This window comes from Mchenga conophoros, linkage group LG22 (genome assembly GCF_057382185.1).
Source record: "Mchenga conophoros isolate Kocher_MC1m ecotype Shallow Benthic linkage group LG22, M_conophoros_male_GT1.1, whole genome shotgun sequence".
NCBI lineage: Eukaryota > Metazoa > Chordata > Actinopteri > Cichliformes > Cichlidae > Mchenga > Mchenga conophoros.
The window spans coordinates 20149646-20165171 of NC_140546.1; the positions used below are offsets into that span (position 1 = coordinate 20149646).

The 15526-nt window shown below is 41.9% G+C and overlaps 2 protein-coding genes across 3 annotated transcripts in view; both read right to left on the minus strand.

The window, feature by feature from the left end:
- Positions 1 to 212: 212 nt before the first annotated feature.
- Positions 213 to 4443, minus strand: sgo1 (shugoshin 1). Of its 2 annotated transcripts, none has more exons than XM_085263138.1 (9): positions 3928 to 4443; positions 3179 to 3387; positions 2987 to 3030; positions 2834 to 2895; positions 1742 to 2608; positions 1482 to 1613; positions 1164 to 1334; positions 759 to 873; positions 213 to 667 (listed from the first exon to the last, which is right to left on the minus strand). In XM_085263138.1, exons 1-9 carry the CDS (start codon positions 4070 to 4072, stop codon positions 517 to 519), a joined length of 1896 nt encoding a protein of 631 aa, XP_085119264.1. In that variant the 5' UTR covers positions 4073 to 4443; the 3' UTR covers positions 213 to 516. The 2 variants fall into 2 exon arrangements, with proteins under 2 accessions (XP_085119264.1, XP_085119263.1); XM_085263137.1 differs by having other exon boundaries at positions 759 to 942; positions 3928 to 4441.
- A 271-nt stretch (positions 4444 to 4714) lies between these two features.
- LOC146549360 (zinc finger protein 385D-like) overlaps positions 4715 to 15526 on the minus strand; it is a 31627-nt gene continuing 20815 nt past the window's right edge. The window contains exons 3-8 of the mRNA XM_085263139.1: positions 15053 to 15160; positions 14355 to 14517; positions 12646 to 12894; positions 12378 to 12559; positions 10532 to 10633; positions 4715 to 10189 (exon numbers count right to left, since the gene is read on the minus strand). Coding sequence (XP_085119265.1) covers positions 9947 to 10189; positions 10532 to 10633; positions 12378 to 12559; positions 12646 to 12894; positions 14355 to 14517; positions 15053 to 15160 — 1047 coding nt within the window. The 3' untranslated portion in view covers positions 4715 to 9946. The remainder of the gene's footprint in view (positions 10190 to 10531; positions 10634 to 12377; positions 12560 to 12645; positions 12895 to 14354; positions 14518 to 15052; positions 15161 to 15526) is intronic.

The following is a 15526-nucleotide window of genomic DNA, read 5'->3' on the forward strand; positions in this document are numbered from 1 at the left end:
ACCTTGCTAGCCTTAATTGGGTTCAGCTGCAAACACAGCTGAGCTTCTCAGGCCCAAAATAACGAAACAGGGCTTTGATGAGAACCAGACTATAAATGGTTTGCATGGCCAGTGTTCCTTTGCAACTACACAACACTAAAACTGATGTCCAGACCTCATTGAGTTAAGCCCAAATTTGTTGTGTTCAGATATTAACCTGTCACAATGATGTGTAAACGCTTATATGAAGTTTATTATCATACAGTAGAAGAAACATAAGCAGAATTACAAACAAACTTCTTAAAGAATTCATAATAAACAATTTAAAATTGGGAAATGGCAAAATTAGGAAATCTGAGAAGGCTAATACTACATTCACCTAAAGACAAATAACAGAAATGAAAGCTTAAGAGACATAAACATAAAGAAATATATAAAAATTATCACAGTTGTTCTTTATCACAAAGAAATCTCACTGACAGTAATACAAGAAAAAAAAACTAAATTAAAAATCACTTCAAAGTCAGGCAACAACTTTCAGCGACACCCAACAAAAGACTCATTGTACTTTTCAAACGGCTGATGCACGCTCCTTGAATTCTGCACAGACCTCCTGCCAGGCTTCTGCTTGAAAATTGGAGAGCGGAGGAACTGCACATCTGTGAACTTATCTCCCCGCCGAAGTTTCCTATTGAGGAGAAATGTTGAGTTTTCTTGCAGTAACAAAGAAAATAAAAACACAGTAAACCACGTGCAGTAGAGAGCGTTTGTGAGCTTACGCGTGCAACGAGGGCTCCTTGTAGTTGACCGCCATGGTGCAGCGCCGCTTGCGGATAGGAACGGGGGTGGAGCATCGAGAATCAGACGAGCCTCCACAGGAAAATTTACGATAGGCTGCAGGGGACAGATTGGTCACATCACACAGACTCAAGCCCCGCCCTGCTGGCCTTACACCAAGCCCACCTGCAGGAACGTGAAGGAAAACGTGACCCGTGAGAAAGAGGAAAAAGGAAACGGGTAAATTCACACGCATACACCAGTGCAACACAACAAAAAGGTGAATCAGCCAGCCCCTTGTGCTCAAAGATGTTGGCAACAAAAGGTTATTTATCAGAAAGAGAACACTTTCACAGTGATGTGTAAACTGGACATGCAGTTTTGGATTGAATCCTGTAACAGCTTACGTTTCTTGCATGATTTGAGCCTCTTTGGAGTTTGGTGGGGTAAAAGTGGTGGAGCTTCACCGGAGGAATCTCCAAAATTGGACAGGACATTGTCTATTCTCATCATCTCAGCTTCAATCAGAGGGCTGACAGGAAGCAAACAATCATTCTCCATTCCTTCTCCACGAGCCTCTGAAGCACCAGAACAAACAAACACACACACACACACACACACACACACACACACACAGAGTTTAATTACCATTTCATACTTTTTTGTTTATGTTTATTATGTTTTTTGTTTAATTCGTTTTTTAATGGCACAAATTAAACACCTACCTTGATAATTATCATGTTCTATCTTTACAGGGTCAGGGCTGTTAGAATAGCTAAAATCAGGTGACTGATCGAGGCGACCTGCTGCCTCTTCAGAGCCTGTAGTCTTGGGACTTGCCTCTTCATCTCTGAAGACTACAAAAAACAAAATTCAATAAAATACCAGAACGTCTTCAATTATCAAATGTTAAAGAAAAAAAGAGACCAACAACAAATAAAAAATTAAACAAAAGCTGAGATTAAAAACAAATCTAAATGCTTACCAGTGATCTCTGGTTTCGGAGGGATGTTTTCCGTCTTTCTGACTGCGCTGGAGAGCCGGCCTCTTCGAGTGGTGATGCCCTTGGTCTTGTTAGGGGAAGCTGGTCTCTGTCTGGTCTTGTGAGGAACATAAAGGCTGTCTTCTGATTCAGAAGATGGAGATGAAGAGCTGGATTCACTGTGCTTGGAAATCACAGGTGAAGTTTCAGCCTGGGCCTGTCCTGTTTCTTGAGCCTCCTCACTCAAGGGTGTAATTCGCTGATTATCCTCAGCCTTGGCCCTGAATGGCGTGATGTGGACGGTCTCTTCACAGTCAAAGTCAAATGTGTCATTAAATCCCAGTGAAGTGTTGAGTTTATTGCCCTGTGCTGGAGGTGCCGTTTTGGCCCGTGTGGCTGATCGGTCCCGACTCTTTGACCTGGTTCTGGGTTTGGTATTCTCCCATGGTTTCTTTAATGGGGCACGCTCTGGTTTGCGCCCTCTCTCGAGTTTTCTTGAAACCTGTTCTGGTTTGGAGGACAGCTGCTGTTGCTGTGTCTGCTTCCTGGCGACCTGTTGTCTGCTTTTTTTGGGTGGCACTGGTTCAGGAGTAGAGTGCTGTAACTCCTCAGCGAAACCTGGATCTGCCATCTCTTGTTCTTCTAATTTTTGCATTTGACTGAGATTTTCACTGTCACTGCGAATAGGACTTGGGATCCAAGACCCAAAGCCAGGAACTGGACCTTCCTCACCCAGAATCCTCTGTTCTTGCAAACGTTCAGACCTCCTCCTGTTTTTATCTGTACGCTGACGCCGCACTCCTACTGTAGATGGCAAGGTCACCTGTTTTTCACACTGAGGATCCCCATTCTTGTTAGAGAGCTGAGGGTCTATGAAGAAACAAACGAACACGCACACACACATTAAATAATTTCAATGTCTTGACTGTAGGATTAAGATAGATGCAAATGTCAGAAGAATAAGATTGAGACAATGTCCAAAGTTACTATATTAAAAGAAAGACCTCCAATAAGTAATATATTTGGTTAATAAGTTAACAGTCATGGATAATACATAACAAAAAATCTGGGATATTGAAGTATTTTTATGCATACCTGCACAAACTGGTGAAGATTCACAGATGATGTGGTCCAGGTTCTGGCTGGTCCGCTTTCTTCTGTAATTTAAGAGGAAGCAAATCTCAATATTTCACTCAGTTTAAGGCATATAACATTTTTTATGTAAGTCATTAAGTTTTAAAACCTTACCTAACTGAATGCATGTTGTGCTTGGCATCAGTAGAAGGTTTAGTCTAAACGAAGCAAATAAATAATTCATACATTTTCTTTTACATTCAAAGTGCAGTGTCTCAAAATAATTCATATGGTCTACTAATAACTTAGGACATTCCTAATTTAAAAAATTAAATAAAAAAAAATCTGACAGCTGACAGTGCGTACCTCTGAAGCATTCGCCTGCAGAGCCTCCTGTTCTTTCAGCTTTCTCTTGAGCAGAAGCAGGTGAAGGAAGAGTGCCTGCTGCTCTCTTTTCAGCTGCAGGATCACTGCATTAGCCTGCCTCACTTTCTCCTTTTCAGCCTGCAAGGCCACAGCCAGCGCCTTGTTGTTCACCTGCACACCCATCAGGATGGTGTGCGTGGAGGTACTTCCTGAGAAAAGAAAAACGGAATCCAGTAAATGTCAGCATCATTATCAGAATATTAACACACCATCTCACAGTGTGGTATGCTGGCTGCTCAGCTGCTGACAAAAAAGCTCTACTGAAGGCCATTAACACAGCTGTAAACGACAGCTCTCAGCCTGGCCACAATCTGTTTGAGTTGCAGCCCTCAGGCAGACACTCATTAAAAACTTGGGTTTCACAGATTCTATTTCTATTACCACAATTAATTTATATTTACATTCTGTTTATTTATTATACTTATCCCCCATGCCAGAAATCTTCACCTGCAGATTGGAAATCAGCTGACCCAGGAGCTTTATGTTCCAACTACCTTTTTTTAAACAATCTTATAGTGTGTTTCAGTAACTTCATGGATTAGTAAATGCAAGAATGTGGGTTTAACATGGATGCAGCAAACTGGAGAGGCATTCCCAATCTCGTTATTTCAATAACAACAAATTTTTTCTATTCTATTAGGTAACTTTATTGGGGGGTGGGCAGAATTGACAAAAGATTATTTACTTACCACTTGTTTTGTTCATCATCCTTGACCGGCCCCCGCTGGGGGCTGAGGCACTGGCCAGACGTTTGTTCCTCTTCTCCTTCATTTTCTCCTTGATGTCCTCCAGACTTTGCTGGAAGGACTTCTTCTGGGTCCGTTCTCTCACCATGACTCGGGATCGGTTATTACGGCGAAGTTCAGTGTGCAGTTCAAAAGCTTAACGCAGTAGCAAAACGGTATATCGGAGCAAAACAAACGAGGAAGCTAATGTGCGAGCTAGCCGTTAACGTTTGTCAACGCACTTTTCACTAACTGCAGTCTGGCATTGTATTCGAAAACAGCACCAAATGAAACCTACCGGAATAAATATTTAAATCACCAACACAATCCGTTTATATGATACCACTCGAGCAAAAAACACATTTAGCGCTTAAAATGAGGAAACAAAATAATAATTTTTTTAATCGCAGCCTCCGTCCTCCGAGAGTTGCCGTTCGAATTGAGAACTTCGACTGCTGATTGGTAAGAATTTCAGACGACGTCACTTCCTCCGCATGAAACGGCCGTCCGCTAGATGGCGCTAATGTATAATAGAAAACAAACCGCGTTTCCTCGCAGAGGAGACGTAATTTATTTAGTATTCATTATTCGTCTGCATATTCTGCTCCATTGAGACTAAACAGGAGACTACCGCACACAAGTACAATTATCTAATTATAATCCCTGCCGCTTCAAGCTGTCCCTTTTCACCCATATCATCCCTGTCAGCTGGAAACAAAGCAAAGAAAAAAAACATCCACAACTGGGAAATAGAGCCATAGTAAACGTCTGTTTTTTCACAAGTAGGAATTAGATTAAGACCCATTAAGGATCAGGCTCATTCAACCAAAATGAGCATTTATAGCCTAATTGACTGCTGAAGATAAGAGCATTCAGAGCTCAGTAGAGTGCTCAGCTGCATGTGGATGGAGCTGATAACTGTGTTCATCCTAAACCCTCTGGCAAGCAGTGTTTGAGTCATGTTATTTTGAGTTTTTCCTGAAACTGCGGTGGCTTTTTCAGTGTACGATTGTACAGCAGCTAAGAAAGACAGTCAATGATTAGATCAATGTATTTTTTTTATTGAGCTAGCAGGTCTTTTGACAGTCTCTTCCAGTATACAGACTCCTGTCTTCTTCTCTGTGACATGAGGCCCATAATAAGTGCATACCTTTATGCACACTGTCTCTCTCTCACACACACATGCACACATAGAGATCTGCCTCTCTCACAGTCACCCTGCACCCATAAGTACCCATCATTAACCCAGGTTTTGCTCAATAAATGTTCCATAAATACTGGATTACTTGGTATTACATAGTCATGAGCTGATTTAATTTTCCAAGCCACACAGGGGATGTCTTGCTTGGCATGGGATGGGGAGGAAACCTGGACCTTTCTGGCATTGCACTGCAGCTAATTCATTTGGACCTTCTGCAAGTGAGGAGGATGCCAGCCAAGCAAACCGAGACTAGAGCGAAGGTTTGGTAAGGTTTGGGTGTTGTCACTGTCACCCACTAAAAAAAATGACTTCAGAAAAGTTGGCTCAGCTGTAAACAGGCACCTGATATTGGACAAGACCATGGATCATTAATAGTCCTCCGTTTAGCTGACCTTTCTCACAAATGTTCTTTGTGAATTCTAAGCGGGATTATTTCAACATTACCTGCATGAGGACATGTAGCAATCAAGTTTAATTACAAACAAAATAAATTACACTTATTTTGAAAGAATGTAGCTGATGCCATTTTAGTGTTGGGGTGGAACTGAGTGAGTGTGTGTAAGCCTTACAGTCCTGTGGTGACTCATTGGTGTTTACTTAAAAGGTGTATTATTCTTGCTAAAAGAAAGCAAATGTTACAGCTGTTGCCTCACAGCAGGGGAAATACTCAGTGGTGTTTGTGCGTGTGTGTGTTTTTTTAGAGAGTCTGACTGCATTAAAGAGCAAAAGAAAAAGAGAGAGAAACGTATAAAGTCAGACGGATAGACAGCCAGAGGGACTCCGCGGGTTTTAGCTCAGCTTGCTTTAATGGACAAATCCATCACACAGTCTTTTCATGCAGCTCCTCGCTACCCGCATGTCAGCTGCCTGGAGAGAAATTTATTATCACAGGTAGAGGAAAAGGGATAGGAGGAAGTGATTAAAATAAAAATAGAGTGAGTGCTGTGGCTGACTGTGAAATTAGGGTACAATAAAGATAATAAAAAGCAAGACGAGACATCAACACACACGAATAGGTTGCCTTTTTTAGTATAACAGTAGCCAGTAGGAGTCTGTCAACCTTTTGTGACGTAATACGGTTATAAAGAGATCATAAACTCATCTCTGTCCACTCAGATCTCTAGCTCCTACATCCGTGTCCAGACATCCTGACTGGCCAATGAAACCATCATCTGCTTTTCTACCAGATGAAAAGTATTAACTCTAATCTGTGAGCTCGCCTCTACTGGGGCCAAAAATACAAAGTCCCATTTTTTAATATGGAAAATGTGCTTATGGTGCCATAATCACAATTTATGGTAATGAAATCATAACATAGGTTGTGTAATCAAAGCCTAAAATTAAACTTTGTAGAGGTTTAGTAGAGGTTGTTTTATAGGCCTCAGACTGATCCGATACTGGTGGAGTAGGTGGCCTCTTTCTTTCTTTCTTTCTTTCTTTCTTTCTTTCTTTCTTTCTTTCTTTCTTTCTTTCTTTCTTTCTTTCTTTCTTTCTTTCTTTCTTTCTTTCTTTCTTTCTTTCAGCAATGCAGAAGGATTCCAGCAGTTTTCCTTCTATGGATGCAAAACCAGCTGCTGCACTACTAACAAACATAACTGCAGCAGCACTCCTTCACACTCACATCCCATTGAACACAGACGACAGCAGGACCGGGCCCCAGACACACAATCAGCTCTCAGTGGGTTGCACCTTGGCCATTATGCCTTACAGCCTGCTCTTGAACACCCTGCCGAGACATTAACTTCACAGCCAACATCCGTTCCCTTTACTGATCTGCTGCGCCATGCCATACTGCTGCACTGCCTCCACAGGACCGGAAAGCCTTGCAAGGACCTAACATATCCTGTCTGGGGCTGCAACAGCCACAGATGCATCTTAAGCAAGAGGCCAAATTGAAGGCTTTATCTGAACTTTTAACTTGTGCTCACTAGATTGCCATGGAGGTATGCTGACCCAGACAGATGGTGCTTATGCTGCAGCGCCCTCTCAGCCTGCTCACCTTTTGTCTGCCCACTCGAGCTGGAGAGACATTGCTCCCACAGGGCAGCTTGCAAAGGTCTTGTGGTGTAGGAGTGCCAGCCTTTAGATGTGCAATACTTTGACTGGATTTAAAGCCCACAGATTGCTGTTAACCACCTGGTCAAATACCATGAGGTCTCTGAACAGGCCTGTCGTAATTCTTTTTTTTATAATAGGTGAAAAAAAGAAAATTCAGATCCCTGAAAATGCCATGTTCAAGTGGGCCAGTCATATCTGTAGTGTTACAGGGTCAGTCTTTTAAATAATGTGATCAGTGTGTGTGTAAGTATTCCCTGCAACACCCCTAAATCTCTTGTTTTACTCTTGGCACTACATGATGTCATAGAGAAGGGCTGCTAACTAACCCTCTGAGTAGAGAGACCACACTCACCTGCTGTTTAAATCTTCTGACTGAGAGGGGCAGCCAATCAATTAAAACTGTGGCCTTAAAGTAATAAGAACTTAAAAAGTTTTGTTTGACATAGCAGGTGAATGAGGTGTGTGCATCCAGAGCTTTTACAACACAAATCAGGATTTTTTATTTTTTATTTTTTTTGATCAAAGTTTCTCTGGTTGAATGCAAGAATTGAAATACGGCGCTAGAAACGAGAACAACAGGTCCACTTTCATGTAGACTGTGCGGTTGGTTTTGTTACACAAATAAATCCTTGTGTCTCTAAACTTCACCAATTAGCCCATTTGTTGGTCTCAGTTGTTTAATGAGTTGCAAAAGCTCAAGCGTCAAAACTGCACTTTGTTTAATAGGTGTTGTGTGCAAGGTGTGTTTTTGTTGCCAAGTGAGACATTTCCCTTCACAGAGTCCTGATAAACATCCACGATAACCCCATAAAATGGTGAATTGTGTGATGGAGACACAACTATACTGGCACCTCCATACAGAGATGAGAGTAGGATTGGTCTTCTTCTATGATTCAAAGGCTATGAAGCAAATCAGTGAATTTACCAAGGTATGCTTCTCTTCTTTCAACAAACTCTGGTCTAATACAATAATAAGAAAAACGTAAGTATTTTAAGCTTGAATGGTGATTCCTGTCACTCATACTCATTGTATACACAACCTCCTTTGTTCTTACTTATTTGAACTGAGTTGAAATGTGTCAAAAGGTTGCGTTCACACGCCAAGAGCTTATTATAGCCTTTTTATGAACGTGAACAGCAAGCAGCCTTCACATGGCATGCATAGCTCTGCATTGTACTTTTGTAGTCGTTCCAGGTAGCACAGAATAAAAAATTCCCTGGATGCCAAGTCAGGCTTTTGTACTGTTGACATATGTTTATGTGTGCACGTGCACCTGCCAGAAAGCTGGTGGAGAACATAGACGTGAACATGTGAGATAACCAAAGAAAGATGGCAAAAGGTGAAGGAGAAAAGGCGGTGAAGGCTGGCCAGGGAGTGAGCCAGGCAGTTAGGGGGCCAGTGGAGGTCTGAATTCCAATAGCGTGTGGAGAATTGAGTATCCCCCACACAGATGTTCACAGTCATCACCCAGGCAATTTATAATAATATTAACTGCCGTGACAATGGGAAGAATCAGGAGGCAGTGACATATTGGATGATAACTCTCCAAACTGGCCGGTAAGGTTATTTGCTTTGGAGCAACTGCAGGAGACAGAAGTAAAACATCCAACAAATTAATCCAGTTTGGTGTCTGATGAAAGAAAATATGACGAGGGGTACTCTTGCAGCACACACACTCACTGTATCCATACTAAGTGCACCAAACTGACCACATTGCTTGCAGCTGCAGTGTAGTAAACCTTATCAGAAAGACAGACAATAACATCGGTAACATTCCTGCACTGATTTATCTCAGAGATTGAAGCTGGAGGATATGTGGAGGGGCCTTCGGAGACATCCTGCCATGGATGTGTCCTTTTTACCTGAAACAAAAAAAACCTAGGAAAATTTTTCTGTGTGCTGCTAAGTATCAAAGGAGATTAACTGAGCTTAAGTCGTAGTCAGATACTGAGATTTATGATCTGGAGAGGAGGCGACACCTGGCTGCGTCAACAATTCCGGCACATACACGGAGACACGTACACAAGGAGTTGAAATGAGAAAGTCAAATGTTTTTTGTCTTGGGTACGCTCTCATCTTTTTGATGCTTAAAATTTCCATCCGACAAAGACATGAACTTGAATCGTTATTGCACTTATTTATTTGATAAATTGCACATTTTTGGAGCATTTTCACAATAACCTCGTGAGAATGCATTAAGCCTCAGACAGAAAGAAAAGTAGGAACATTGTGCAATTGATGTGAGCGTCCCCAGGAATTTTTTATTAAATTGGAAAGTAATAATTAAGCATGCTCTGAATAGCATTCGTGTGCACGTACAAACACACACAGATATATTCATCATGGAAGTTCGCTATCCTGCATCTTTGTTTTATATATATATATATATACACACACATATATATATATATATATTTCGAGAGAGGGAATTTCTTTAATGCGTCAAAGATTATTAGCAAAAGTGCTACAATATAAAGCAAAAACTTGCACTTCTGTGATGAATACGTCTGTCCACGCACCCGGTAGCATTCACACACTCTCTCACATTTCAAAATACTCTGTTTTCGCCCATCTGCTACCTCAATCTGACCCACTCTGGTCCGTGACACCCATGGTGTCTGTTGGCATGTGAAGTACAAAGGGCACTGGCTTATATCACATCTTGTTCGGGCCTCATGTCTGCTTTTAGCTGTAGTTCAGAAGCAATAGAGACATCGGCCGGGTCAGTAGGGGGAAAACAGAACAGATGTGTGCGTTGTGCAGATGGGTCCGGGTGCCGGATGAAGCAGGGCCTGGGGGAGGGATTGACTGTGAAACAGGGCGGGGTTCGAGTTTGATGCAGGTGGGAGAGGGAATGGGGGCAAAGATGCCATGGCAGCAGCGGCGGCAACAGAGAGCTGACGCTGGAGGACACAAGACGCCAGAGGCTTGGTCAGATCTTGGTTCTTTTGTAAAGTCAGCCTTATCTGAGGATGAAAGACAGGCAGACAAAGTAGTATCAAGTTGATTGTTTTTCCTGGGAAATGAAACAGTTTAAAGTAGGAAAGTACAAGCTGTTCCATTTATCACCAGGCATTTTTATTAATAATCCACTCTCTGTTCCAGTGAAATCCTGCCCTTTTGTCCAACTCATCATGTCAAGGGGTTAGAATTCAGAAAATTTATTATCCTTGAGCTATTGCTGACTATTTGTTTCACTGGCAGTAGGGAGTGGAGCTTCCTGGAAGAAGCCCATGAGGATCAACTCATGTACATAAAACACAATGATGAGGGGGTGAAAGTAAGTCAAGCAATAACATGGTACTCACTGCCTGGAAACTCTGGTGACGCTGGGTGAGGGTGTAGGGGCTGAATTTAGGCTTGGCTGGTTTACCTGCCGCTCTATCCTTGTGTCTCCTGCTGCTGATGTGCTGGAGTCGAGGAAAGAGACACGTAGATAAGCACGCAGCAAAATAAACCCACACAGACACGGGCTGCAGCAGAAAGATGGCATGGGTGAAAGAAGAAGATGATGCTTGGTAATCTGAATAATGTGAAAAAGAAATTAAAGGCAAGCAGGAATCAAAGCTCCTATTTTTGGCAATTCAGGCAGACTGTTTGTATTTTGTTGACTCTGAATTTGAGACTCCAAATATTTATGAGGGGCGGGTTAGGAAATCTTTTAAAATTTGACTGACAAGCACAAACAGATGGCTGTGGCCAACGCGCCACACAATCAGCAGCAAGCTGCTAAATATTCATGAGCACCTGGCCAAAGTTAACTTTTAAACAGTCGGCGGTGAAGACCAACGCTATGCATTCACATCACGAACAGAGATGCTAACATCATATTCAAATGCTCAGTGAAATAGCAAAGGCTTAGTAGCTTTGTGCTCTTTATCTTGAGGGATCTGTGATTTTAACTCACCTGCAGCGACAGGTGTGAGCCGTTCACACTGTGATTGAGAATAAAATTTGCATGGCCCTGAGTTTCCCGTCTTTAATGCATGATGGATAAAGTGACGATGGATCTCGGTGGTTTTGTACTTCCTGAACTCTTTGAATAGCAAATCTGTGTGACAGCTGACCTTTTAATAACTTTACATGCACAAGAGGAACTAACCAGTAAGTTAGTGCAACAGTCAGTTTTCTTATGTTACCTTCCATTGGTCACTCCCCGAGGGCAGGAACAAAACAACTACTGGCAATCAGTGTGCAATAAAATAAGGTCATTGCATGGTGTGACTGCGAAAAACAAGGGATCACTTCTTGGATAAATCTAATTAAATAAATTTGCTTTCTTCCTCAAACCATACAATTGAAGTTTTGCTGTACATTATATCATGTGATTCCTGTAATGACCACCAGACACTTGTGCATTGCAATGTGCGTTAAGATAAATATCTAATCAGCCAATCGCATGGCAGCAACTGTGTGCATTTAGGTATGCGGAGCTCAAATCATCTCAAACTGGTTTCTTGGACATGACAAGAGTTTAATGTACTCAAACAACCTCCACAGTCACCAGATCAAAATCTAAAAGCACACTTTTGGGATGTGGTAGAAAGGGAAATTAGCATCATGGATGTGTAGCTGAAAAATCTGCAGCAACTATGCACCTGACCAAAATGGTTCCTGCAGCTTTATGAATCTATGCCATGAAGATTCAATTCAGGTCCAAACACAAAGCGAGTCTAATCTGGTACTAGCAAGGAGTACCTAGCAAAGTGCATGTATATTTCTCATCATGTGAGTAGTTTTTCATGAAGCATCTCTGTTTTTTCTTTTTTAGGTAAAAGCAAATGCAGCGGAATATTAACATATATATACAAAGTTTTTTGTATTAATCATGTTGTAATTGTAATTAATTGATGTTTGTATTAAAAATCTATAAACCACCTTTCATGGTAAAACATTTTAAGATTCTATATAATGTCAAACACAGAAGTGCTTTAGCCATGATATAGATATATTACAATATATATTAGCAATAATATAGATATGTAAGTATATTACAGAAATAGGTCTATTATGGTATGTTATAATGTACACGGTATGAAGTATGTTATGAATATTCTATAACTATAAGTATGTACAGGCTGTAGTGAGTACAAGCTATGTACAGGCTATGAACAGGATATAAATATGAAATAAAAAACTTATTGCACGGATCACCTGTTTGAGCTGAGTCTCAGAGTTGACGTGCACGTCGCAGATCTCACAGTGGAAAGTTTTATTCTGGAGTCCTGTCGATGACTCAGATGGTGCAGCCATCTTGCCTTTGACCCCCATCCTGGGGAAGGATTTGATGGCTCCATCGCCACTTCTGGCCTCGAGCATGGTCTTGTGCTTGGTGCCTGAGCAGATATAAAGTCAGATCAACAAAGTATAGAAACACGCTTCATGTGGGCAAAGTCTGGCCGTGGCAGCGACTGCCTCTCACCACTGTTGTGGGCCTGAAGCTGGGAGGCTGAGTTGACAGCCACCTTGCAGAGAGAGCAGTACAGAAGACGAATAGCTTTTGCTTCTTCGGTCTCCTCTCCTGGAGCTTCTGCCTCTCCATCTTTTGGTGCCTCTTTCTCTGTTGTCCTTGAAATGGGTGACAAGGAAGGGTCAGAAGGTGCTTTCACAGTTTCAGTGGAGCCACTGGTTGATGGTGCCATTTCTGAGGTAGGGTTCAGCGATGAAGGCTCTAAAACAAAGGAGGGGAAAGTAAGGTTATACTTTAATATTTGACTGTTTGGATATTCATCGTCTGGGTAGATATTCAGTTCTTAACTGTGATATTTGAATGTGCTTGCTGGAATGTGTATTTTTTTTCTGTAGACTGAAGAAATAAATGGATTTGTGGTGATTTAGTTAAGACACTGTAGCCATCTTAGCAACATAATTTCTAGATTTAGTACACATTTATCAACTTTTATGGTCAGTGAAGAATCTCAGTCTACGAGGTCTTGCTCTCCACGGCTCGCTCTCCCTCGCTCTGTGCTCTGTTCACAGAGCGGCACAGCGCAGCAGCACCTTAAAGCTTTTAAACTTACGCGTGTGGTGATTTTGTCAGACAGTGTTGGGGTATTAAATTCAGATGGGAAACTTTGAATTTTTTCTGTTGATTACTGCTGAAGCTTCAAAGCCCCCCCCCCCCCAAAAAAAATGCATTAGGGAAAATCCTGTTGGCAAGAATGAGCACTAAGGAAGACAAACGTGAAGATTTTTCCACTTCTTTGAAATTCCTGAATTCTTTATGATAAGAGAAAGATAAAAGCTCAGCAGGCTACACATGATTATGAGCTCCATCAACCTCTCTAATCACACTAATAATCAATGATTTCTCCTGAGTTTCTGCCTCGCGGCACTTAAACGGACACTTTTGTATAGAGATGATTTGACTCTGTTATCTTTTGTGGTGCCCACTTTCCCACAGAGGAGCGTGTGCAGATTTAAGGATTCACTCTCTGTTAATAACAATGATTATTAGCTCTGCCTCACTGAGTGGGTGTCTGTTTGTTACCACTGATTCCCCACTCTCTCACTAAAGTAATCTTCAGAGAGCGCTCCTGCTTCTCATCCACTTCCTCGAAACTCTTGAAATGATCATTCACCCTCTCACTTTCTCGAAAACAAACTCTCCTGTCGGCGTTGTCAAGAATATTTCTTCAACCTCTTTCTTCTTTAGCTGTGGCAAAATGCATTATTTTCAATCCTTAAACGCCCACGCATGTGCAAAAGTAGCACATCAGCACTGGCACAAATATAAACAAACGCTGGAAAGCAGTCTGTGCTTTGACACGCCGCCACACTTGCATGCCTGCAGACGCACATGTGCCCAAGGCCCTTGAGCAAACGTACACTCATACATAGTGGAGGAGAGCTACCCACAGATCATATTCAACGCATTTTCAATGCTCTTTTGATCTCAGGAGACCACTGAATGAGGTCAGAAAATGTAGACACGAAGAAGAAGCAGAGGATAATGCCCAACCTTGAATCACTTCACCGTGCAACCCAAAGCAGCAGGTGGTTTATCACATCAAAGAGTTAAGGTCGTGACTAGAAAAAGAAGGTCTGAGCCGTGCATTCATATGGCTAACGGTGTCATGCGCGTGATGTCTGTGCACATGTGTGCATGCATGGTTGCAGAAATGCACTCACCTCCTGATGTTGTGTCAGAGCTGGAGGGCCGTGAGCACGATGACAACAGGACTGCAGTTTCCTTGGAGACCGGTTCACAGGTCCTGATCTTTGAATCTGGGGCGTCCAGAGCTAACAGCTTTTTCGCATGCTTCGTGCCGGTATAATGGGAGGACGCCTGAGCCTTGATGCCCAACAGCAAAAGAAAAAAAAAAGATTTTGCTTCATGCAGTAAAGTGGCTATCTTTACTTTACACAACAATGCATGACTTGAATATGAATGGAAAAACTGCAGAAAGCTATCATTCTCTGACTTGCTTACTTTTGCCAGTGTAGTAAGTAATCAAGTGGTAAGTCGTTAAAGTAAATAAGTGCAGCACTATGTGCACTTTTTCCACATTTTTACAAAGATTTCCGTACAATACGTGACAGTACTTTGCAGTTGTTGAGTTGCTTTCTTATGAGTCATGCTATGGCACAAATAATACAAAATGATACAGAATTTTCTACCAAGATCAAATATCAGGGGAGTTCACATTTGACCCAGTAATTAAGTAAGAAAGCTTTAAACCTTCAAAACCAGTAAGACAGCCATGTGTAAGGGCAGGTCTTCTCTGTGGTTCAACTGTCATGTAAGGGTGTGTGTGAGAAAAACAAGCGCACCTTGAAAGACAAAAAACTACTGACAAAGCATGTGTTTCCCACACAGCATCGCCCACCTCAGAGTTGAATCTAAGACGACAGACGCCGCAGGAACTGGGCTTTCTTATTAAGTGTGACGTTAGCCCGAAGCCTGGGCCAATCAGAGCTTTATGTATATGATCCATCTGCAACAAGGAAAAGTGAAAAGTTATGTCTGAACTGGTTTTGGATTATGCTCTAACAGACTTGACTGAGTTAGGTAGTAAAAAGTGATCTCCTCTTTAAATGTCATGCTATCAGCAGGTAATTTTATCTTTTAGGACCTACTAAGGGTGTTGGTGCCCATAAACATAACAATATTGATGTTCACACATCTATCAGTGAAATCAACAACACAGCAAACCACGTGCTCTCTGCTGCCTCGGCTTGCCCGAGACAAATACCAACATATCATCTTGACTGACATGATGTAACGTGACTTAGAAAAGCTTTCACAGTGCCGTCTGTTTGGTCATTTCAGCTGGGATTAATTACACTGACACTGAACTGTT